Here is a 23,175-nt window from a genome sequence, read left to right on the forward strand (position 1 = left end):
TATGCATAAGGGGCTATGAATATGCACCAGGCTGATGTAATTAAAAGGTATTGAAGGGGTATCCCCGAAGGTGCCAGTGTGGGCTGCAATCTTTGCTTTACTGTCTTTGTCTCCTGCTGTCCTTTATTAAACTGTTTACGTTTTCACAGGACAGTGAATGTGTTTATCACAGCGAGATATCTGGAGCTTGCCTCCCATCCCTCCCACCCAGCATCCTCCAGCACCACTGCTGCTCCCATTCCCAGTTTGCTCCAGAAGAGCCAAACCAGGCCTGAGGCTTTGCAGATATTTGGAGCTTCTCTGTTTCCCCTGCATGGAAGCCACTCCAGTCCTGCCTTTACAGAGTTTCACTCAGCCCCCGTGTCTGTCCCTGCCATCACAATTTACACCAGCCCCAGACACGTCACCGTGTCCCCCACGGGGCCTGACAAGCTGCTCTGTGGGGAAGGGAGGTTGGAGGGACAGGATTTGGCCCTGACAAAACCATTTTAGCTCGCTGTTTATCTCCTTGTTATCTCCCAGCTGCTTGCAAATACTTTATCTGCTGTTAAGCAGATTGATGTCGAAATCCTGACACTCATTTTTTGCTTCCTTCCCAATTTTTTAGGGTCTCTCACTCCTCAGCCTGACCCGGGCTGAGCAACTTCCTCAGAGCTTGAGGAGCTGACAGGAGAAATCCTAAAACATCTAATTTATCCAAGCATTCCCTAGCAGTTTTTTCTCATTCTAGACTGAGATTGCAGCGCTGATGTCTGTGCATTCCTGGTGTCTGCTGGGTTTTTCAGGGCAGGGTCAAAAGCAGTGCAAAAAAAAAAAAAAAAAAGAACATTAAGGATTTCAGCCTTGGTTTCCCTCTCCAGAACATTTCCTGTGCACTGAGTCACAAGTCAGCATTTTCTCCTGGCTTTCTCCTCTCCTGCTCCCCTCATTATCACTTGGAGCTTCCATCCCGTTCTGTGCCTCAGCCTTCCTGACTTTTTTGCTGTGTTCATCCTAAACTTTTGTGCTGATCTCTCTTTAAAATACCTTCCTCTCCTATCCAGGGCCTCTCTCTCTCTTTTATTCACACCCAGCATTCCCAAATCAAAACCATAATAATGTTCTCCATAAGTAACTATTGAGCTCCTTAAATACTTTCTCTCTTCAGATTTGCCTCCCATAAGAAATGAACTTTAGTCTAACAAATCACAGTATTTTTATATCATCCCTATTTCCTAAAAACTTTGACCTCTATCATTCAAAATTGTTCATTAAAATACTTCCCAGAGTCACAATAGCAAATTTATGAGCATTTTGTCATTTTATAATTGAAAAAAGAGCATTTCAACCCCACACTGGGCAATTTCAAGAAATGCCACAAATTCCATTTATTTTTATGAAGGGGAGAAGTTTTGAAATAATTACCATCTCCAAAAGCAAACTGACAATGATTTCTTCCTGTCAACATCCCCCTCCCCTTCCCAAATCCACCAGGCTGGGCACTGGGAATGGCAGGAGGCTTTTGCAGGATTGGCAAGGACGTGGGCAGAAGAATTTGGGCTCAGGAATAAGGATCCAGATATGTGAGATGGCTCCATATGGCACACCTAGATAGGTGCCACACTGCTTCCAAATAAAGCAATAAAGAAAAATGCTTTGATCTTGGAATTTCAGTAAAAAAGACATGTGGAAGAGCAGATCCCCAGCTTTTATTCCCAGACCTTCTATGGGTTTTTTTTTTTGGGAGCTCATACAAGATTTAACTTGTACTCCTCTACAAAAGGAAAAAAAAATACATAACACACAGCAAAAAAAAAAAAAAATGTTTGTAAACAGTTCTGAGCATCCTTGATCAAAACTGCTGCTAAAGAAATCAGTAACTTCTGGATACTAGAAAAATAAAAACTGAGTGCTCAGTATTTCTTTTCGATGGAACATTGAGAAGATTTGCTTTTTTCTGATGCCTGCCAAGCTGCAATAAGAACCATATTTTCTGCATGAAATTTAACACCCAGAAGAAACTGCAAAGGACCAGAGGGTCTCCTGTCCCTCTACACTTATTACTGCTGTGAGCTCCATGAGCATATGGAAAGAACACTCTCTGGGTTGCCTGGAGATGATGTAAATACAGATAAGTGCATTCATCTGTTTAAAAATGAGCAAAAAGAAAAGAAAAGCTCCAGATCTTATTAAATAAGTTATCACAAAAAATATGAAAGTACATCTTTGCAGTGCATCAGCCCAGGCACATCATTTTTCACATGTTTTATATGTTTTGGGCTTATGTGCCTTTTCCTTTAGCTGCACTTCATGTTTCTCAGGACTCCAGGAAAAAACCAATCTAATATTTCTGACACACAAAATTTACTTTCTTACTTCCCATTTTCTTCCTTCCCAAAGGTACTTTTCATTCTGATTGAACACATATCAATGGCCTAAGCTACATATTATCAGCCTCAAGAATACCATTCAAGAAACAACACCAAAGAATGACAGGTGGTCAAAACCTGCTTTTTATCCTTTTTCTGCTTTCCATCATCCAGCTCTTCCCACTCCAGCTCCCCCTAATCCAGGCAAAGTGAGTGCAAATATTGACTCTAATATAGAAATTGTGCACATTTCTCCACGAGCAGCTCCACTTCCATCCCTGGATCCCTGAGAAAAAGCAGCTGCTGCAGCCCAGAGCAGGGGAAATCCAAACAGATTACACTCAAGTACTGCTTTATGGGAGATTTAGGAGAGACCACAATAATCCTAAATCTGATCCTCTGCATGACACATGCCACAATTCCCTATATCCAGTGGTTCTGCACACATCCCAGTGCTGCTGTGAGCACATTGTTCCCCAAGGCAGGCCTGATTTAAAGGCTCCCAAGTGATGAAGAGCCTCCCACATCATTTGACTGTTTGTTTTCCACAAATAGCTCCTTTCAAAGTAGAAATCTCACGGAAGAAATTGAAGTTGGCTCCCTTGAGTTCAAGCTGGAGATTTAAGAGTTTGTCCCCGCTGCAAACTGCCCTGAAATGGAGAATTGCAGGAGCAAAGCTGGGAAGCAGGAATGGGGCACCAGAAGGTCCCTGTGGGGAAGGGCCTCGCCTGAAGCATCATCAGGTACAGAGAGGCTGTGCCAGACACCCCAAATAAATGATGTGTCTTCACAGCCAACAGTCTGACTCATTTCTGCTGACTGAAGTCGGGGGATTTAAAACAAACTCTGAACAAAAATACCTTTTTTGTTTACAAGACTTTGCTTTCCAAGTGGCTGTCTCTGAGGATGGCATTTCCAGCCAGCTCAGGCCTCTGGATGCTGAGGGATCCTTTGGGAATGCAGCTTCAGGACTTACAGCTGTGTCACTGTCACTATCAGAGCCCCAACCCTTGGCACCCATCCTTCCACAGGGGCTGTGCTATGGATCCCAAGGAAAATAACTACAAAGGGAATGGGTTTGTACCCAAAGAACCAATTCCAGGATTAGCCCTCAGCCTTCATTCTGAGCTGCTTTAGTGAAAAACTACACAGCGAGATTAAATCTGCAGCAAAACCACGATTAGTCCAGCCCAAGAGCAGGTAAGGAAGGACAAAAGCTGTTCTCATCCCAGAGAGCATCCTGTCATCCCTTTTCCCTGATCTCCCTGCCTGCCTTTATGAAGTTCAATCAAAAATTATGTTTTGTTATAGCCCAGTCTTAAAAGTTTGGATGAAACCAAAAGAAATCTCCACTGGGCTGTAGCCTGTTAATGATACCGACCTCTCCTCTGGCTCCCTGCCAGAGAGTGAACAGTGCCAACATTTGCAGACTTCCAACAGGAAATTAAATAACTGCCCTGCTGGAAATATAAACCCATTTACAGTGGTCAGGCTTGCATTTTCCAAAACAACGATACAGTTTGTGCACGTAAAGCTCGGGGAAAATTTGTCAGAAGATTCAGCCAAGCGAATATGAAACAAAGCCTTATGGAAAGGTGTTTTACACAGGTCTCCAAATTAGAGCTTTGTCAGGTGTATTTCCTGCCCTGAGGCTTCTGGAGGAACAATTCTGGGCCCTTCAGTGAGTGCTGCACACACACATCCCCCCATGGCTGAAGAGTAACAGCTCTTATTCTGCTTATATCCTGCTTATTTCATCGTTTTCTGTATTCTTCCATTTACTTCTCAGGAATTGTTTTGGGGACATATATAAAGTGCTGCTGCAGGCTTGGGAGAGCCTGGGCTTGATTTTTAACCCATTTGGTGACTTTTGGTCAGATCTCTGCTCCAGGTTACCCTTCCTCCTCTCACAGAATCATGGAATCCTGGAATGGGTTGGGTTGGGAGGAACCTTAAAGCTCATCCTGTTCCAACTTTGCCACCTTCCACCATCCCAGGCTGCTCCAAGCCCCAATGTCCAATCTGGCCCTGGGCACTGCCAGGGATCCAGGGGCAGCCACAGCTGCTCTGAGCACCCTGTGCCAGGGCCTGCCCACCCTCCCAGCCAAGAATTTATTCCTAATATCCAACCCAAACCTTCTGTCTTTCAGTTTGAAGCCATTCTCCCTTGCCCTGTCACTAAACATCCTTGTAAAAAGTGCCTCTCCATCTTTCTTGAATGTATATTCAAGGCAGAGGCAAACTCCAACTTTAGCCACTGGAGTTTCACCACTGCCATCACCACCACCAAGATCTACACTGTGGCAGTTCCAGAGAAAGGAGTTTCCAGTTCCTTCCCAGCAGTTTGAACAGCCTGGGCTGTGCCATAAACCTTGTCCAGGCCCCACAGGTACAACACACAATAAATATTATATTCTGGAAGCATTACTGATTAGCAAATTTGACTCTCATCTTCACTCCTCTTCATCATCCAACTGTTGAAACTTTTTTCTCTGCTACCTCCCTGCTGCTGACACTTAGTCAGAAATCACACAGACACACAATCCAGGGGAGAAAGAGGCAGGCAGAATATTCAATATCTATATTCAATAACAGGAATATTCAGCAGGAACAGCAGCAGTAGAATTTCCACACTTAAAGGATAAGAAAGCCATCCTTCTGATCTCTAATATTATCTCTTTGTTGTTCTTTAATATTAACCCTTTGCACCCCACATAAGTGCAAACCAGCTACACTTTTCATTGATGAAACCTTCCCACATTCACTGTAAACAATCTGAAGTTGCAGGTACAGAATGCCCCCCTCCCCCCCACAGTGCTACCTGGTATTTTTGCACAGTAGGGCCTTTCATTCAAGGATCTGAACTTGCATTACACAGGTGGGTAAACATTTTTATCCAGCTTCAGCTGGATTGTTGCAAGTCCACGGCAAACCTGCAGCAGAGTCATTCCTTGAAGGGCAGATTTCCCCAGAGCCAGCACTCAGCCCTCTGGAGTAAAGACAACTTGCAAAAGAAAGAGTTTGTGGGATCAACCCACTAAGAAAGTTCCTCTCACTAATCAAAGTCATATGGTAAGAATTGCTTGAAAAAAAATCCCATTTCCTTAAGAAACTCTTCAAAAATGGATGGAAGGGTCACAAGAAGAGATTATCTACATTTGTATTTTCAAGCCTCACGTCAAATTTTTTGTGTATGTACGTAAAACTGAGAGTTTTGCATGTATTTAATGCCAGAGAAATAGAAAGACACCTCTGCATCACTGCATTTTTTGCTCCTTCCCTTCCTGCTCTCCCACCACACAGGCTGGGTTGAGGCCTTGGAAAACATGACCAGTGACAGCACTGCCCTGGCATGCAGTGAGCGATTTGCATCTTTCAGATTCCCATTCTGCAGAAGTCATTGGGCTTGGAGCAGGAAAACAGGCCAGGAAAAAGCAGCACATTTGCAAGTGGCAGGAAAAGCAGCAGCAGCAGGGGCAGAGCCCTAAAAAGCCTCAGTGAGCTCTTGGATGCCCCAGGACAGCACTAAGCAGCAGTCAGGTCTCGCTTTCAAGCCTCACTCGTGTAAAGGAAAAACAACTGCAAGTCTCACTCACTTAGGCGCTGCTCCAGGAAGGCACTCAGGCGGGATCTAACTTTAAACACAGGACTGGGCCCGTTTAAATCTCTGCACTGTTTACAGTCCCAGCCTAGGGGTAAGTGCTCTGCTGGACTGGGGCCTTGAGCAGGGATTGTTATTGAACACTTTCTTTGAGTTATCCTGCCAGTTCCTGGTGCCTCAGCAAACTTCATCTCTTTCCCATCCGCTGCATCCCCCGTTGCTCCTTGAACAAACACAGATGTCCCCAGTTTGAGCACTGAGATTCTGCCACCACAGCCATCTAGGAACCAGCAGATATTACATGCAAAGGGGACTTGCTATTTTCAAAGATTTCCTCGAGACAAGAATAATTTAGCACCATTCACTGCAACAGAAGAAAAAAGGCAAAGTGGGGCAAAGGGAGCTGATAGGAAAGGGGAAATCAACAAAACAACAACTTCCATCCCTTCACAGCACAAAAGCCCATGGCAGTATAAGAGAGATGTGTTGTCCCAGTGGGGAGCAAAGATAGAAATAAGTTTTTGATAGAAACCACAACAACACTTACCACTCTAAAGTTACCACAGAAAACCAATCAACCCATTGCAATAAATCTATAACCTCTTAAACAAAAAAAAATTAAATACTCTCAACAAATTAAGTAAACAGCTACAGAGGATGGAGCAGCTGGAGGTGTTTTCCCTCCCCACAGCCACTGCCTGGGGAAGAAGATAAGCAGGAGGAGTCGTCACTTCTTGCTGTGGCTGATAAAACACCAGACCCTGCCACAGGATTTGCCTGCTGGGAAGCACCAGAGAATTTGCAGCAGTGCCCTTTTCCTGCTTTGCCCAGAACAGCCTCCCTCCAGTCTCTCCTTGCTGCCATTGTCACAGCCCAGGGATCCCAAGGACATCCCAGGGATGAGGCATCACCACAGCAGAGGGACAGAGAAGCACCAGCAGCTCTTTGGCCTCTTCCCCATCTCTGCACCACAAAGACACCAACAGACATCAGAGGAACGATTTCAGCAATCAAAGGGAACAACTTCTTTCAAAGCAGAGCTGAAGAAAGTGCTTAAACAGACCTCAGAACAGTCAGCAGGGGATCCCTTTGGAAAAACAAGACTCTCAAGGACCGTGAAGAAGAAAAACCACACTGGAGAGCAGAGATTAGAAAAGGGGAAAGAAACAGCATGAGGAGGAAGGAGTATCATGTGCTCTGCTAACTGCACCTCTTAATTAAAAGAACACAAGTGAAACAATGTGCCTGCACATCCCTGCTACAGCACACATTTATAAAAGGGATATATTCCTGCTCTTCCAAATGCTGAAGGGTTTCCATTCATCTGGCTGCAGCATGTTACAGAGCTGCACCACAGCAAGTTAATCTCTAGAAAGCCTGGGCTGTTATTCATATATTGAAACATAAGTAAGATATTATTGGTTTGGAAGCTGTCAAGACATTCTCTGTGTGCTGCAACAGGAGTCAGAACCAGACATTATTCAGCCCCTAGCCAAGGCTTCCATTGGACACTGGAAAAATCAAAGAGCAGAAATCCTTTGGGGTGTTGACATTATTTCCTAAACAAAATCATCACCAGTGTAGTTCCCCTTCACATAAAACTAATTTTATTTGAGATATAAAGCTTCTAATATAAACAAAGTTTCTGAAAGAAAAAACAGGTCAATCATTGCAGCTGCCATGGCAAATAATATTGCAGATTTTTCATTTCTTAATACCCCTACAAGGTCTGGGCATGTGAACATCTGTAATCCTGCTCCCCAGTACCTTCTCCCCTGAAAATTAAAGTGGTACAGATGGATTTTTTCATTTTTTTAATAACCCTAGTCAGTAAAAAATGGAAAATAAGAAGAAGGCATTAAAAACTGCATTGTTATTGGTGTGTCTGTGTTGCATTAGCCCAGACATGTCTGTGCTTGGAAACAAATTGATTGCATCTCTTGGTAAATCAGCCCCTCTGTGGAGAATGCACCAATCTCTCCCCAGATTAAAGAAGAAGCATCTGCTTATAAACACAAACCAACCGAGGAGCTGGCACTGCTGCAGGACTTCATGGCTTGTGTTTCTCTGCTGTTCATCATGTGCATGTAAGGGCTGAGCTACAGCACATCTCTAACACCACATCAGGGCCTTCAGGTAAACCTCTAACTGCTCCATCTGTCCAAAAAATGCATTTAAGCTGATTTTCTTAAAATAAAATGCATGCAAAGTATGTGATGGAGCATTTATCATGGACTGTCTAACAATTCATTACCAGCATTGGGTACAGGATGCATTTATTCTGAATTTACTCGAGTGTAAGGAGGAACAGGTTTGGTCCAAATATCTTCCTGTGGCTTTAAAGATCCAATTAAGCAAAGCACATTCCCAAAATGAAAGAGATGTTAATAGAAAACATGGAAGCAGTTATTGGCTGACACAAGAATCCACTGAAACCCAAACAGCCCCCAGGACCTTGAATTGCCAATAGAAATGATGCAGCAGAGCAGCTCAAAGGCACAGGCCCCAGTGGGCTCTGCTCCTCCCTAGGAATGGGAGTGAAAAAGCAGCTGCACTGTGGGATGTGCCTTCAACCCCCAGCATTTCTGAACCAGCCTTTCACCAAATCTCAAAGTCCAGTGCACAACCCCCTCCAAAGCTCCACCAGCTCGGTCCCACAGAGGGCCAGGTTGTCATTAAAACACAAGAAAATAGAAAAAAAAATTAAAATCCACACCAGCAAGCAGGCAGTAAAAGTGAATTTCCAAATATTTAGTGCAGAGGTGTTCCTCCTGCATCTTCAGACATTCAAGTATCCAGAAATGAGCTGGAAGCCCCAGAAATAACTTGGATTAAAACTGGCCCAGGGCAGAAAGTGTTGGTGCAGGCCAGAAAAGGGCTGCCAGACCCTCCCCTGCCAGGTGCACCCCTTTTCCAGCACATTTTCACCTGGGCTGATGGCCAAAATAAACCACCCAAGTCCCAAATCCCAAACATCAAAGATGAATGAGCACAAAGTATCTGAAATGTTTCCTAGTTTGGCTCAAAGTGGGAAATTCTGCAGAACTCAGAAAGGATCAAGCTCTGTGCAACAGGAAAGAGACACTTGAGGCTGCCTCCCCTTTCACTTCATCTGAACAAATGTTTGATAAATTCAGGCAAAATGGAAAAATCCTGAAGATTATAAAATCCTTTCTCTGCATATACAAAAATCACTCATTTCATAACTCTATGCAGTGGTGCAAAAGTAATAAAAGCCAAAAAAGCCACGTAAGAGACTGAAGCAGGAGTTGCTTCCCAGTCAAAATCTAAAAGCACAGCATTAAACATTTCCTTTTTTATCTTTATATTCCTCCAAAATGTGAAAAGTTCTTGCTCAGAGACCTATTGCTCTTCTTGAACTGCACAAGAAATGATTAAATAGAGAGAGAACAAATATTGTCTCAAGTTGCAACAGCTTTCACCAAGTGCTGCAAATGTTTTCCTGACACACAAATGGAGTTAAAATTTGGAAATTATTTCGAGTCCCACGTTGAGTCTGAGAAATATTCCTCACAGAAGCAGTGTATTGTGTATTTTCATTAGGATTTAACTGATTTATTAGTAGCCAAATGAGATAACTTTTGTGCACATTTTTGGAGGAAAAATTGGGATATTATCATTAAGGTTGCTAGAGAGCATGAGAACATATATGGAACAAAAAGTGCAACCATTTGCATTTGGCTGCTCATTTGAACCCCATGAATATTTCTGGATAATATTTTGTTTGGAGAAATCCAATCCCCCCCTGAGCAGCGTTTTTCCTGTCTGCAAAGCCCTGGTTTGTCCTTCCCTGGGCCAGCCCTGGAAGAGCAGCCCCTGTGTGCTCCCAGAGCCAGAGCTGGAAGTGACACTCATCTTTCACCCCTGCAATGAGCCAGCCCCACATCACACCCAGATCAAAACCATCCCTGCTCCCCTGGCATTTGGAGCAGGAAGCAAAGGGAACGCTGCATCCTGCCTCAAAACTCAATCCCAGGGATTCCAGTTTCACACATTCTGCAGAGGGCATTTCCCAGCTCTGGGAAGGGGCAAAGCACAACCCCAGGACAAAAACCATCCCAGTGGGCAAAAACCCACGGGACAAAAACCATCCACAGGACGAAAACCATCCCAGTGGGCAAAAACCTACAGGACAAAAACCATCCCAGTGGTACCAGCGTCCATTTGGATACCAGAGATGCTGGGAACACTCAGGAATTGTAGCAGTACAAAACATTTCTCCCATTTCTTTTAGTCCAGTCCATGAGAGGAGCTGTACTTCTCTGTTTTTCAGGATAAAATATTCCAGGACGCTCTACGTTTGAAGTGTGTCTGGAAACAAAGCAGCAAAAGTATTTTTTAAGGGGGAAAAAGGGGGTTTTCAGTCTAAAAATAAGGAAAATATTATCAAAATAAATTTTCAGTGTACTTTGTTTGTGTACTGGTGACAAGTGCCATCATTAGCAGGACTGAGTTCGTTCTTTGGGGCTCTTTTAAGGCAATAATATCCCACACCAGGGGTGGCCACATCGTGACTTTCACGTGGAAAGTCTGTCTTCCTTTACACAGGAAATATTTCAGCTGGCTGAAAGCAACTGCCCACTAAAGTTACTAAAAGATTCATTACATGCATCCTCTAAAAGATCCTGGCAGAAAATCTGTCAGGCTCTGCTGCTCAGATTGACTGTCTTAATCAGCACTGCTGAGTGACTCAGCCATAACCAAGGTCTTTAGGATCTTGGAGGATCTTTAAGACAGCAAAACAAGTAGAGATCAAAAACTATTTCCCTGCTGCACCTCAGTCATGTTCAGTGTAATCCCCAACATCTCTGGTGTCAGTAATTCCCAGTAAGAACAGAGCAACAAACAGCAGGATAAAATCAAGCCTTGATACCTGATGAAATGAAAGCTAAATTAGCACAATAATCCTTCAGGAACATAAGTGCCTTCTCAAGGAGCCTGACACCAGGCTTATACAGGAAGGGCAGAAAAAAGCCTATAAAATTCACTTCAGTGGGATAATGCAACAAAAGCTGAAGAAAGTTGAGCCTCCAATCACCACACATCCATCCCTTGCAACATTTCAAATGATTTTACAGTTCTCCTGACAGATCTGTACATAGACACCTCTCAGCAAATCACAGGGAATATACACACACCTAATCCCTCCTTGCACTGCTGAGACAGAATTCTTGCCCTCAGGCCTTGTCAGTTATTACAATTAGTCCAGGTGAAGTTACCCTTGATAATCTCAGGAGATAATAACTGGCAGCAGGAATAGGATAACAGAACATCCGACAATTACAGGGTTTGGGTAGGGGATTTCTGTAGAGCTGACAACAAAATAAACAACACCTGATGTACAGACTTGTGCAGGAGCCTGAACTCTGATTTTCCCAAAGCAGAGGCAGTGCCAGCATTGCTGTCCCTGCTGTGACCCTGCTGGATGGGCTGTGATGCCTGAGGCCACAGCTTCCCTCATTTACTGACAGAGAAAACTCCTGTTGAGACTTTGCTGCTGCATTCTGTCAAAACTTTCTGAAAAGGGGGATTGCTCTTAGAGCTAACTGTGGATTTTTAAAGTTGGCTCTACCAGAGGTACTCCACAATAAATATAAGAGACCAAAAAATTCACCCAGTGCTTCAGAGCTCCAGCCCAGAGCCTTTAGAATGACCTTGGATGAGGGAACTGAACAGGACTGAGTCTTCTCTCTTGGATGGGGGAATCAAACACAACCCAGAAACTCAACAGAGCAACCTTAAATGTTCAGATTCCCAAAAATCCTTGTAAAGGTGCCCTGCTTACAGGAGTCACTTCCACCACGAGATATTGTCACCAAAGGCCTCAAGGCAGGGAAAAGCTGTCAGTTTGCAGGTGGTCTCTCCTTTATTGCATGAATTCCCTGAAATTTCACTGTCCCTGCTATTGACACTGAGACCACCTTTTACTCTTTCCCTCAGTCCTAACTCTCAACTTTTGAAGTTTTCAAGACAGATCAAAAAACTTCCCCAGAACCATTAGGACCTACAGAAATGTTGAAAGCAGAGGCACAGGTGTGATCAGTGCCAATGTGGCTCCCCAGTAAAACCAGTTCAGGAAGGAAGGAATGCCCAGTTCACTCAATGCCCAACTTCATTTGTCTCACCCTGAAGAGCTCAACCAACAAAATGTTGATATTGACATTCCCTGGAGGTTTTCAGCCTGAAATGAGAGGGGTTGGTCACACAGCTCCTCATATCAGGACCATATTTGCTGCTGGAAAAAGTAAGAGACAACAGATTTTAAGAGAAAATTGGCTAAGTTCTGCACTCTCAAGTTTGTGAGCATTTTACTGCTGCTTAGGGGTCAGAAATACACATTAGGATTTTAAAAAAGATCAATCACAAGCAGAGAATGCAAGAACATAAATCACATCCTACAAACAGGCTTTCCAAAGGAAAAGGGCAAATCAGATACCATCTCTCCCTGTATAACACAAGAAAATCAACTCCGTATTTTCTTTTAATCCCTGATGAAATATAATTTTGCTAATAAGATTCCCCTACAGTGAGAGGATGCCTTTACAGCTTCTTCCCTTGCCTGGGCCTCTTTTTTGGAGAATTTGTGCAGCAGAGGGAGAGTGAAAGGAGCAAAAACCCTTTAAGGGTTTTTACCAGGGTGTCCCAAGGCCTTCCTAAAGCTCTTTGCTGTAGTAAGAATGCAGTTTATATACAGGTAAAATACTACTGTTCTTAATATATTGAAGAACACTTTTTTTTCAACAGAGAACAACAAATCCTGCACAGAAAAGATAATTACAACATCCAGCTTATGGGAAAGACCCAAAACTTGGGAGAAAAGGGGTCTGGAGCTCCAATGGTGCTCCACTGCTACATCCACTAGAATGCATTCTGTTACCCCACAGCAGGTTTCAATTATTCATCTCTTAATCAACTTCAGATTGACTTATTTAAAAGGATGCAATTTTAACAATAAATCTCATGGACAGTGTTAATTAAAAGCTAAATCTTGCCCTGAGCTGGACACCCAAGGCCTATGAGAATGTTCACAGCCCATTTATTTACTCCAGCATTGTGTCAGTTATTGAATTACAGTAAATTAAAAACACAGTGACAGAGCAATAGCTGAAATAAGCGAGGCTTGTTGCATCTCACTTACAAAGGTTGCCAGACTTGGGCTCTGTCAGGCTGCCAAGAAAAGTGAATGTAAAAGTCAGGGGCCCTCAGTTCAGAAACATCCTCTGGTGAGCATGAAGTGTTTCAGCCTCAGAGATGCCAGCAGGCAGAAGCAAAGGTCCAGCACAAGCTCTTCCCTGGCCTCCTGAAAGCATTTAATGATATAAATCCATCTTCCTGACAATCAGCTGGGAATTAAATGACCTCTTGTCACTGGAGGTGAAACTCACTGAAAGCAGAGCTCAACGTGGTGCTCTCTCCACTCAGCACGTTCTGGAGAAAAAGAGATGTCTCCATCGTGCTACAGATTTTCATTAAATTCACAGAGAGATAATGTGTTTTATAAAGCAAAATCCAAACATGTGGAATGAATGATTAACATATACAAAAAAGAATTGAAAATGAAAACGCGCAGAACGTTTGTTACTTATACAGCACATCAAGTACTTCAGAGTAAACAAAACAATTATAAAGACACTTTCTTTCATTGGAAGCCAAGTTAATTTTGGAGAAGAGATGCTCACCCATGATAACTGACCCCTTACAGGAAAAACTGGGAGAGGCAAGAGCAAGAGCTGTTGTAAATGCAGTGCAGACTGCACATGGCTCAGATACACATTACCTCCACAGAGGTGCCACAGGTGAGAAATTCCCTGTACAACGAGGCCCACTCCTCTCCATGAGGAAAAACATTGGCAGAGGTTTTGCAAAGAGGACCTCACTTGAGGAAAACCAGGCCTAGTCTTAGTTCTAACACTGATTTTATTTTATTATTGTCTGACCTAGGTTGTGTCTTCTGGAGACCTCTGTGTGCTCACAGTCACACTTATCTCTGAGGACAGAATGACTGAAGCTGAATTCAGAGAGAGAACAAACCCCCTCCACGCCTTAAATGTTCCACAGGAGCAGATATCAACATGGTAAGAGCTAAAGGCCCTCAAGAATTTTGAAATTAAGGCCACCCAGATCCCAATCCCTCCTTGTCCAGCACGTGTTCCTGCTCTGCAGGAGTAGCCATGGTGTTCTACATGGACCAGCCATAGCATGGGCAGCCTCATTACATTTACACCCTCCATCCTTTAAAGCTCAGCTTAGCCTCTTCAGGGGGGATTGGGCCACCAGAGCAGCTTTGCAGAGGAGTGTTCACACTGTGGCTGTGGAAGAGCACATCCTTCCAGAGCCAGCCTCAAGTTCCCAGGGTAGGAAAAGCATCCCCTGCTCCATTCCCAGTCTCTGGAGGGAATGTGTGAGGAGGTTACAAAGCATTTTTCCCTGGCTTATCTCTGATCTCTCCATTTCCCATGGCCTGCTGCTGCTCCAGCTCCCAGCTCCAGCACTCCAGCTCCTTCCTGGATCTGCCTGGAGCAGATGTTCAGGGCTGTGCTGCAGACAGACAGAGCATCTGGGAACAGGACAGGGGGACAGCCCTGGGAGGGAAGGAGCAGAAGGTCACAGGAAGCCCTTGTGCCGTATCAGTTTCAGCACATGACCTGAGCAGCTTGAAAGAAAGCTTTTAATAAAATGCAGGCTTCCCCCAGAGCCTGCACAAACTTTTCTCAAGAACTCACCCAGTTATGAAACTTTCCCAGTGCAAATTGGGATGGCAAAGTCCTAACTTAAAGCTAGTCCCAAATATCTGTGAGTGAGTGAAAGCACATCTCTGCACAGCCCAGAGCATCAGCAGGGCTTATAGAGACCATGGAACATCTGCACAAAGTTCCCAGAACTTCTGCTCCAGCTCTTGGAGACAGTGGCTGCCTGTACACACAGGGACTTGCTTTGTTTGTTTGTTTGTTTGTTTTTTTAGCTTTCCCTGACACACACGAAAAGCAGGCAGATTTTCTTTGCCTTCAACATTCTCAGGGCACAATAAATACACCCAGGATTCCTGTCTCCAATGTGACATCACAGAATCACAGAATCCTGAGCTGGAAGGGACCCCAAAGGTTCATCCAGTCCAACTGCTGGCCCTGCACAGACACCTCAACAATCACACCCTGTCCCTGAGAGCACTGTCCAAAGGCTCCTGCAACTCTGGCAGCCTTGGGGCTGTGCCCATCCTCTGGGGAGCTTGTGTAGTGCCTCAATACCCTCTGGGAGAAGAGCCTTTTTCCTGATACCCAGCCCAAACCTCCTCTGACTCAGCCTCAGCCATTTCCCAGAGTCCCTGGTAACAAGAGCAGAGAGATCAGAAAATCTCAGCAGGGTTAAGCCAGGCCTGGACCAGCTCCCCCAGACTGGCACATTCCAGCCAACAGGGACACAGCAGCCAGCCCCCACCAACACCATGATCCAGGCCATGTCCTGCAGGACCACTCTGTGCTGTCCTTTACCCTCTCTGATCAACCAGACCCCCTCAGCTCTTCAGAGGGGTTTGTTAGAACAGGATATCAAGCCCAAAAACCCCACAGAACTTGGTGAAGCAGCAAAGCAGCCTCGACCTGAGCTTCCTCCTGCTCCTGCCCTGGGTGTGAGCTCCATGGAGTGACTGTTGGGAACCAGCAGAGAAAGGGCAGCTCTGCACACACAGCCCTGGCCCCACAGCCCATTTATCCCTGTCAGTCCCTGCTGTGCCTCCTGCTCCTCTTGGTGACCACTCTGCGCCAGTTTTTCAGGAATCCTACCTGACAACCATCCTCCAAATCTGTGTCCATCCCACCAACACAAACCATGGGATTCTCTCCCCAAGCACTTCCTTTCATCTACTGCCCTGCAGATTTACTTGGAAACAGTGGCACTGCAGTGTCTCCACTTCAGGAGGAGATCCTGGAAAGCAATCTTCCTCACGCTGGGATGCTGGCATGGAAGCAGGCTGAGGTTATTGCTTTCCTCACTAAAGGGTTCCTTTCTCCAGCTACTTCTTTTCCCCAAGCTGCCTGACTTTGGCAGAGCACCATTTTCAATATTGCACTGCATTAGAGTCCAAATATAGGCAAGTTCTTTTCTTTTACATTATATTCCCCAGCAGACTTCAAAGAACTTTACTATTAAATAACAGTAATATTTAGAGTTTTATCATCACATCACACACTAGTGATATATATTTAAGCTGAAATTATTCAGTTTTTCCACCTTGGCAAACTTCACAGTGTAGCCCCCCCCCGGCTATCCTGTCATTCCAGCCCAATTAAATGACATTAAACATGTCCAAGCCTCTCACATGCCACACTCCTGGCAAGGACAGCAGTGACTCTGCTTGTAAACAGACAGAAAAAAAAAAAAAAAAAAACCACCAAAAAACTGTAACTTCCTCTGCAGCACCTGACCAAATGAAACATAACACCAAATGTAGAATTTCAGGAATTTTAAAGGACTTCATCATAAAGGATGTAAAACTGCAAGCACCACCCCCACACAGAAGCATCCCTCAGCTAACACCAGTATTTTGCTGTTGTTTACAAAGAATCATTGACAACTGCTCTCATTTAGTCATTTCACTGCTGCTCCATTTATAGATGCTCAGATTCGTTGACTTTCAATATCTCCTTGATTACAATGAAAAAGAAACAAGAAAAGCCGTGCAAAGTCACTTCATTATTCAACTGTTTGGGGCTGGGGCAAACCCAGAATTTCTTGGAGCTGATTTCAAGACACAGCACGGGGTCTGCTAATTTTTAAAAGCAGGAACCCGGATCAAAGACAGCATCTTAAGAGCAAAATAACTGGATATGCCACTCGTTTAAGTACCTCGGTAGGGAGGAGTGTGTCAAAATGCAGGCTGGGTGAGGAGTGTGACAGCTCCACCTCTGCCCGGCCGGTGTGAGACTCTCCAGCTGTGCCAGCAGCGATTTCCCCTGGCGGCAGCAGCTCCGGGATACCCACCCAAGGCGAGAGCACACCCGGGCAGCAGAAAACACCTCGGACAAACAATTCCTGCTTCTGGAGAGAACATTTCACACAACAACATCGAATTTGCAGCTGAGGATGACTGAGGTTTTTTTTGGTTTTGGTTTCCAGGGCTTGAGGAAGGAAAGGTTTACACTTTTTCTTTTGTCTGAGTTAACTTTCTACATGCTTCTGGCTTGCAAGACAATCGCTGCGTGTAAAGCAGCTGCGTTTAGTTAGAGATTTTTTAAAAGAGTTTTCGACTCTGAGGTGCTCTTTGGAGTCCCAGCAGGCTGCTGGATTTCTACATCTGTTTCTAAAGAGCAGGATCCAGTGTCACACCTCAGGGAAACTTTTTTTTCCCCCACTCTTTGCCTACTTAAATCTATACGCAAGCTTTAAAATACTCCCCTGCCTAACTCTCATTTGCAACACTTTAAATCCCGGCGAGGACGTAATTAACACAGCAGTTTCGGTAGAAGTTAATTATGGAAACAAAGAAACGATGTCCTGAAGATAATTTGCTGCTACTTCAAGCCACTTTTGTCAAGAAATACAAGGCTACAACCTCAAACAGTGACATCTACCCTCATCCTCTTAGAGGCTTAAGGCAACAAAAGCATTTTGTTTGTTTTTAAACTCATTCCTGGATAGTGGCTGAAGCAGCAGCCTGTGACCCAGGGATGAAACAATTAACCACAGGGACTAATCAAGAGCTGTGGAACTTTATCTCACAACTTTCAAGGAAATCAGCAGCACCCCTACAATCTAAAACACAATCTGGAGATCTGTGGGTTTACTCCAAGCTTTTTAAATGTTTTTCTTTTACTCACATTTCTTTCATTATGACTCCTCACAGAGTTCCACGGTCTGGAAGAACAATAATCGAGCTGAACTGGGAATATCCAGAGCCACATGCTGCAGAAAACATCCAAGCTGGAGAGGTGCTGTTCCTTAAATTGACATTAACTTTGTGCTTTTATTGGGAACGCTCGGGCCAGCCCGTGAGCACCCTACAGGCAGTGAATGGACAAAGCTTTTGGGGTTGTTCTGCTCCCTCCAAGGAAAGGTCATGGACAAAAAGGCAGCAGCAGGAGACAGAGGTCCACATTCTCTTTCTGAACATGTCAGGGTTAAAGGGTAGGGACTGAAGATTCTGTCTGGGCTGGGTTTCTGATAGAGCAAATTCTATTTACCCAACGACTACAGTCACCTTAAAGAAACCTGTAAAACTTTTTAGAACAGGCTTTTTCTTTGTTTGGTTTTTTTAATTGGTGTTGGATGTTCAGGTTCCCTTATTCTTCCACAAAACCTAGTATGTGGTTGAACATGTGATAGATGTCTATCTATAAAAAATAAATAAATCACTTGATCTGCCCATGAATCCACACTTTAAGCATTTGCCAAAGATATTATTCAAAATAAAGGAAATACTTTGCTGTGGAAAGTAACTGTACATAATCACAGTCCAGGCTGGAAGGGAACTGGATGCATCACCTGGTCCAGCCTTTTGTGGGAAAAGGAGCCTGGCTAAGATTATCCAGTCTCATCTTGGAAACCTCCAGCCACGAGGATTTCACCACATCCCTGGGGTGGTAATTCCAGTGAATTTTTGTTCTCACTATGAAAAAAATGCATTCTTATACTGAGCTGAAACCCCTCTTGGTGTAACTTGTACTACATGACCTGTGCTGTAATGACTACATTAATATATAATGACTAATAATGACAATATTAATATACTCACATAAAGGTGAATTCATTTTCTGATAGGTACTTCCCAGCAGAATGCACAGAAAATAAGAAATGAACCATTTCAGACCCAATGTGATTAGTTGCTTTATGTTAATGGGGTTTTATTTTTCCCTTCCAGGCTCTTTGAAACATGGAAAAAAAAAACCAACTTGCATTGCCCTAAAGCTTTGAAACGATCTGAAAAACCAGGGGTGAAATAGCCTTTTTTGCCCCTTTAAAAAATACAGCTATTTGTTAAGCATAGACAGCACTCCCTGGAGACGCTAGAAAACAACTTTTGAAAATTTTCCCATTGAGATGTCATGAAGAATTCCGACCCCAAGCTAGAACTCATCCAGCCATTGAATGTGCACCACGAGACTCCCGGGACATGGGGAAGTCATTCCAAGAGATCCACCCTCTCCCACAGTGCCGGGAACAGCATCCTTGGGGACAGCGGCACAACCCCAGGCTCAGGCATCCGACAAGACAGTTTTATCTGTTAGCTACAAGCACATTTTTAAAGGCAGTTATCCCACAGTATTCACAATTTGGGTTAAATTTTGGCTTTTCCCATCAACTTTCTCTCTTTAGCGTTCACTTTTTTCACTTCTTTAACTATTAAATGCGGGCATATTAACAAGCAGCACTTCTCCGAGGTGGGGTGTGACTGAAGCACCCACCACAAACCCCTTTGGAGGAGCCGGAGCTCACGTACATCCAACTCAGTGAAATTCTCATGCAGCAGTCCAAAAACACTGCTCACTTTTTACTGACTTGGCCTGAAGGAATCAGTCTTTTTCCAATTCCAGCTATCCCAGCTCCAAGGTCCCTTTATGCCTGGGCTACGCTGTTTTACACAGAAACCCCTCGCAAAAGGGCCGGAGTCAGAACCCTGATAGAGCAGAAGGATCGCGGGATAAACATCACTCGATAAAAGCAAAACGGAGACGCTTTCTTTCGGTCGCAAATAAATAAACAGACAAATAAATAAATAAACATTTTTGAGGGGTACAAGGGGGGTGGGATGGCGAAACACGCCCTGAGAGCGGAGCTAAGGGCCAAGTCGCCAGTGCGGTAACACACCTCGGGCACCATCAATCACGGACCGCAAAGCGGGACCGCCTGGCAGTGCTTACGCCGGGAACGCGCACCGGCCCCAACACTTGGAAAGAGCTTTTTACGAAGCAATTAAACACAGACCGAGCATAAAACCCCGAGCTGGTTAACGGGAGGCGGCGGGGGGGCAGCGGGGCTCCCCTCGGTGCCGGCCCGGCTGCTCTCTCTCATCCCGGCCGGGACCGCCGCCCGCCCTGTCCCCCTTACCTTGCGTGGCGTCCCCGGGCTCGGCGCGGCTCCCCGCTCGCAGCAGCAGCAGCAGCGGCAGCAGCAGCGGGAGGCTCCCGTCCGCGCCGCCCGGCTGCTGCATTCCTGAGCCGGCGCTGCTCCCGCATCCACCGCGGGGCCGCCGCTCCTCCGTCCCGCGCTGTGCCGGCGGGCGGGCGGGCGGGGAAGGCGGTGCGGGCGGGGAGGGAGCGGGGCCGGGCCCGCCGCCCTCAGCCCGGCCCGCTGTCAGCGCTGCCCGGCCCCGCAGCGCCCCCGCGCGGCCGCCCGCGCCGCCCGCCGCCGCCATTTTGTCCCCGCGCGCGGAGCCGCCCGCCCTCAGAGCCGCCCCTCAGAGCTCTGAGGGCGGCGGTGCGGGATTGTCGCGTTCCCTTCTGAGGGACAGTCCCTGCGGGATTGTCGCGTTCCCCTCTGAGGGACAGTCCCTGCGGGATTGTCGCGTTCCCTCTGAGGGACAGTCCCTGCGGGATTGTCGCGTTCCCTTCTGAGGGACAGTCCCTGCGGGGATGTCGCGATCCCTTCTGAGGGACAGTCCCTGCGGGGGTGTCGCGTTCCCTTCTGAGGGACAGTCCCTGCGGGGATGTCGCGTTCCCTTCTGAGGGATTGTCCCTGCGGGATTGTCGCGTTCCCTTCTGAGGGACAGTCCCTGCGGGATTGTCGCGCTTGCAGGGGATCGCTTTCCACAGAACCGCCTGCGGGATTATCGAGTCCAGCCTGCGAGCAGACAGAATCACAGAATCGAGCTGGAAAGGAGCACTGCTGGTGATGTGTTCCAGCCTGACTTCTCCAGCACCCCAGAGCCCGTGGCATGGGGTTGTGTCCAGAGGGTTCTGGAATGTCTCTAGTGAGGGAGACTTCATATTCTTCTCTGGACAATCCATTCTAGTGCGTGGTCATCCGCACTGGAAAGGTTTCTATCCTTTCCCCTTCCCAAGGGTCTGCACAGTCTGTGGGATTACTGCACTCTGAGGGGCGCGCTTTTCACAGGATCACACAAGTGCTGAGGTTGGAAAAGACCTTCAAGACCATCAAGTCTAACCTGTGATCCATCCCCGCCTTGTCAACCAGCCCAGACCCCAAATATGCCTTTTCCTCTCTCTGGCGATTGGAAACCAAGATTTTGGGCAGGAGGGTTGGAGTTCCCTCCTGCCAATGGTGGATAACATTTTTGCTGGAGTTGGAGGACATTGCCAAAGCTGGTTGAAGCTCCTAGGAGTGATAACTACTTTCCATCCAGGAGAATTATCACATTTCTGGGATGCTTAGATTAGGTTTAGGGTTTCAAAAGTCAGCAACTGTTTAATAAAAAGCTCATAAAGCAGAGTGGAAACAAGGACAAGATTAAAGGAATTTCCTTTTCACTTCCTGCTAGATCAGATCCCTTAGGCTTTTCTTCTGCCATATGAATCTTGTATTTCTTGTCAGACACTAACAGAGTTTCAAGAGGAGGAAGAAACCCAGATAAACATCTGGCAGCGTGTTAGGGAAGGAGATTGAGATCTGGAACCACCTTCTCCTCACAGATACAAACATGCACATGTACTTCCTCTCTCCAGCCAGGCAAAGGACAGGAGATTATCCACTTTCTGGGGAAAACTGGCCAATAAACAAGCATGGATGAAATGGACAAGGTTGATGTGTTTTAGGATCTGGTGTGACACATGGAAGGGACTTTCAGCTGCTGGCCCCTGAGCAGAGTTCCTGCTGCTTTAGGTCCTTGAAGCATCACCCCCAATCCAGGTGAACAGGGCAGACCCAGCTCCAGACAAGACCATCAGGCGAGTTCATGGTGGCAGGTCTGAGATCAGGCTGAGAATCATCAACAGCTCAGGGGCCATTCCTCAGGGGCCATTCCTCAGGGACCTTTCCTCAGGGCCATTCCTCAGGGGCCATTCCTCATGGACCTTTCCTCAGGGCCATTCCTCAGGGGCCATTCCTCAGGGACCTTTCCTCAGGGGCCATTCCTCAGGGACCTTTCCTCAGGGCCATTCCTCAGGGACCATTCCTCAGGGACCATTCCTCAGGACCATTCCTCAAGGACCTTTCCTGAGGGCCATTCCTCAGGGCCATTCCTCAGGGCCATTCCTCAGGGACCTTTCCTCAGGGCCATTCCTCAGGGCCATTCCTCAGGGACCTTTCCTCAGGGCCATTCCTCAGGGACCTTTCCTCAGGGCCATTCCTCAGGGACCTTTCCTCAGGGACCATTCCTCAGGGACCTTTCCTCAGGGCCATTCCTCAGGGCCATTCCAGCAACACGGGACATTCTGGGCACTGGGACATGGCATAGGAGCTACTGGCAGGTCTGAGGTGGAGCAGGGAATGAGGCAGGTCTGAGGAATGAGACAGGTCTGAGGAATGAGACAGGTCTGAGGAATGAAGCAGGTCTGAGGTCAGTCCATGCATCAGGAGGGTCCATAGCCCAGCACAGGGATGCTGCAGGGACAGACTCTGAGGGGGCCAGGGCTGAGCTTAAAGAGAGCCCCAGGCAAGATGGAGTGGGACTCATTAAGAGCTCTGTGTGCCCTCAGGGACCTGACACTCGTCCTGGAGACAGGGAATAGCAGGAATAGCAGAGCTGTGCCAGCAGGAAGGTCAGGCCGTGCAGCTGGGATTGCAGTGCTGCCCACCAGCCCGGGCTTGCCTGCCCTGACCCTCTGAGGTGACATTTCTGACTGATCTAACAGCGAGCTGCCCGCAAGAAAACCCCTCGTGTGTTTCCTTGTGTTCCCCCAGGCCAGTCCATTCCATGAAGCCTCTGGCGAGAGGGAATGTGAGCGATGTTCCCCAGGATCAGCAGCTGGGTCTGATTCCCCACAGCTGCCAGAGTGTTGGATCCAGCAAAGGTGAGGGGGACCCTTCTGCAGGGTCTCCACTGAACTGCTGCTTTTGGCAGCAACTGCTGCTACACCTCTTCAGCTGCGAGACAGGAGTGTTTCCTTCATCTGTCTGAAGTAAGATGTCCATGAGATCCAGATTCCTCTGAGCTGGGCACATGGATAACCCACTAAACACACAAAAAAAGTCTGTGGCAGATGCAGAAACTAAATGCAGATTCTCCAAGTTCCCTTTTAGCTTCGAAGTTTTAGCTCCATGCAGCGTGAGAGGATAAATCATTTATAATTAAAAAACAAACCACTTATTTTTAGC

The 23,175-nt window shown here is 46.2% G+C and overlaps 1 protein-coding gene across 1 annotated transcript in view; it reads right to left on the reverse strand.

The window, feature by feature from the left end:
- ROR1 (receptor tyrosine kinase like orphan receptor 1) overlaps nt 1-20,178 on the reverse strand; it is a 152,358-nt gene extending 132,180 nt beyond the window's left edge. The window contains exon 1 of the mRNA XM_084211271.1: nt 20,011-20,178. Within this exon, the coding sequence (XP_084067397.1) occupies nt 20,011-20,113 (103 nt within the window). The 5' untranslated portion in view covers nt 20,114-20,178. The remainder of the gene's footprint in view (nt 1-20,010) is intronic.
- Between the last annotated feature and the right edge of the window lie 2,997 nt (nt 20,179-23,175).

Source organism: Fringilla coelebs (genome assembly GCF_963513975.1).
Source record: "Fringilla coelebs genome assembly, chromosome: 9".
Classification (NCBI taxonomy): Eukaryota; Metazoa; Chordata; class Aves; order Passeriformes; family Fringillidae; genus Fringilla; species Fringilla coelebs.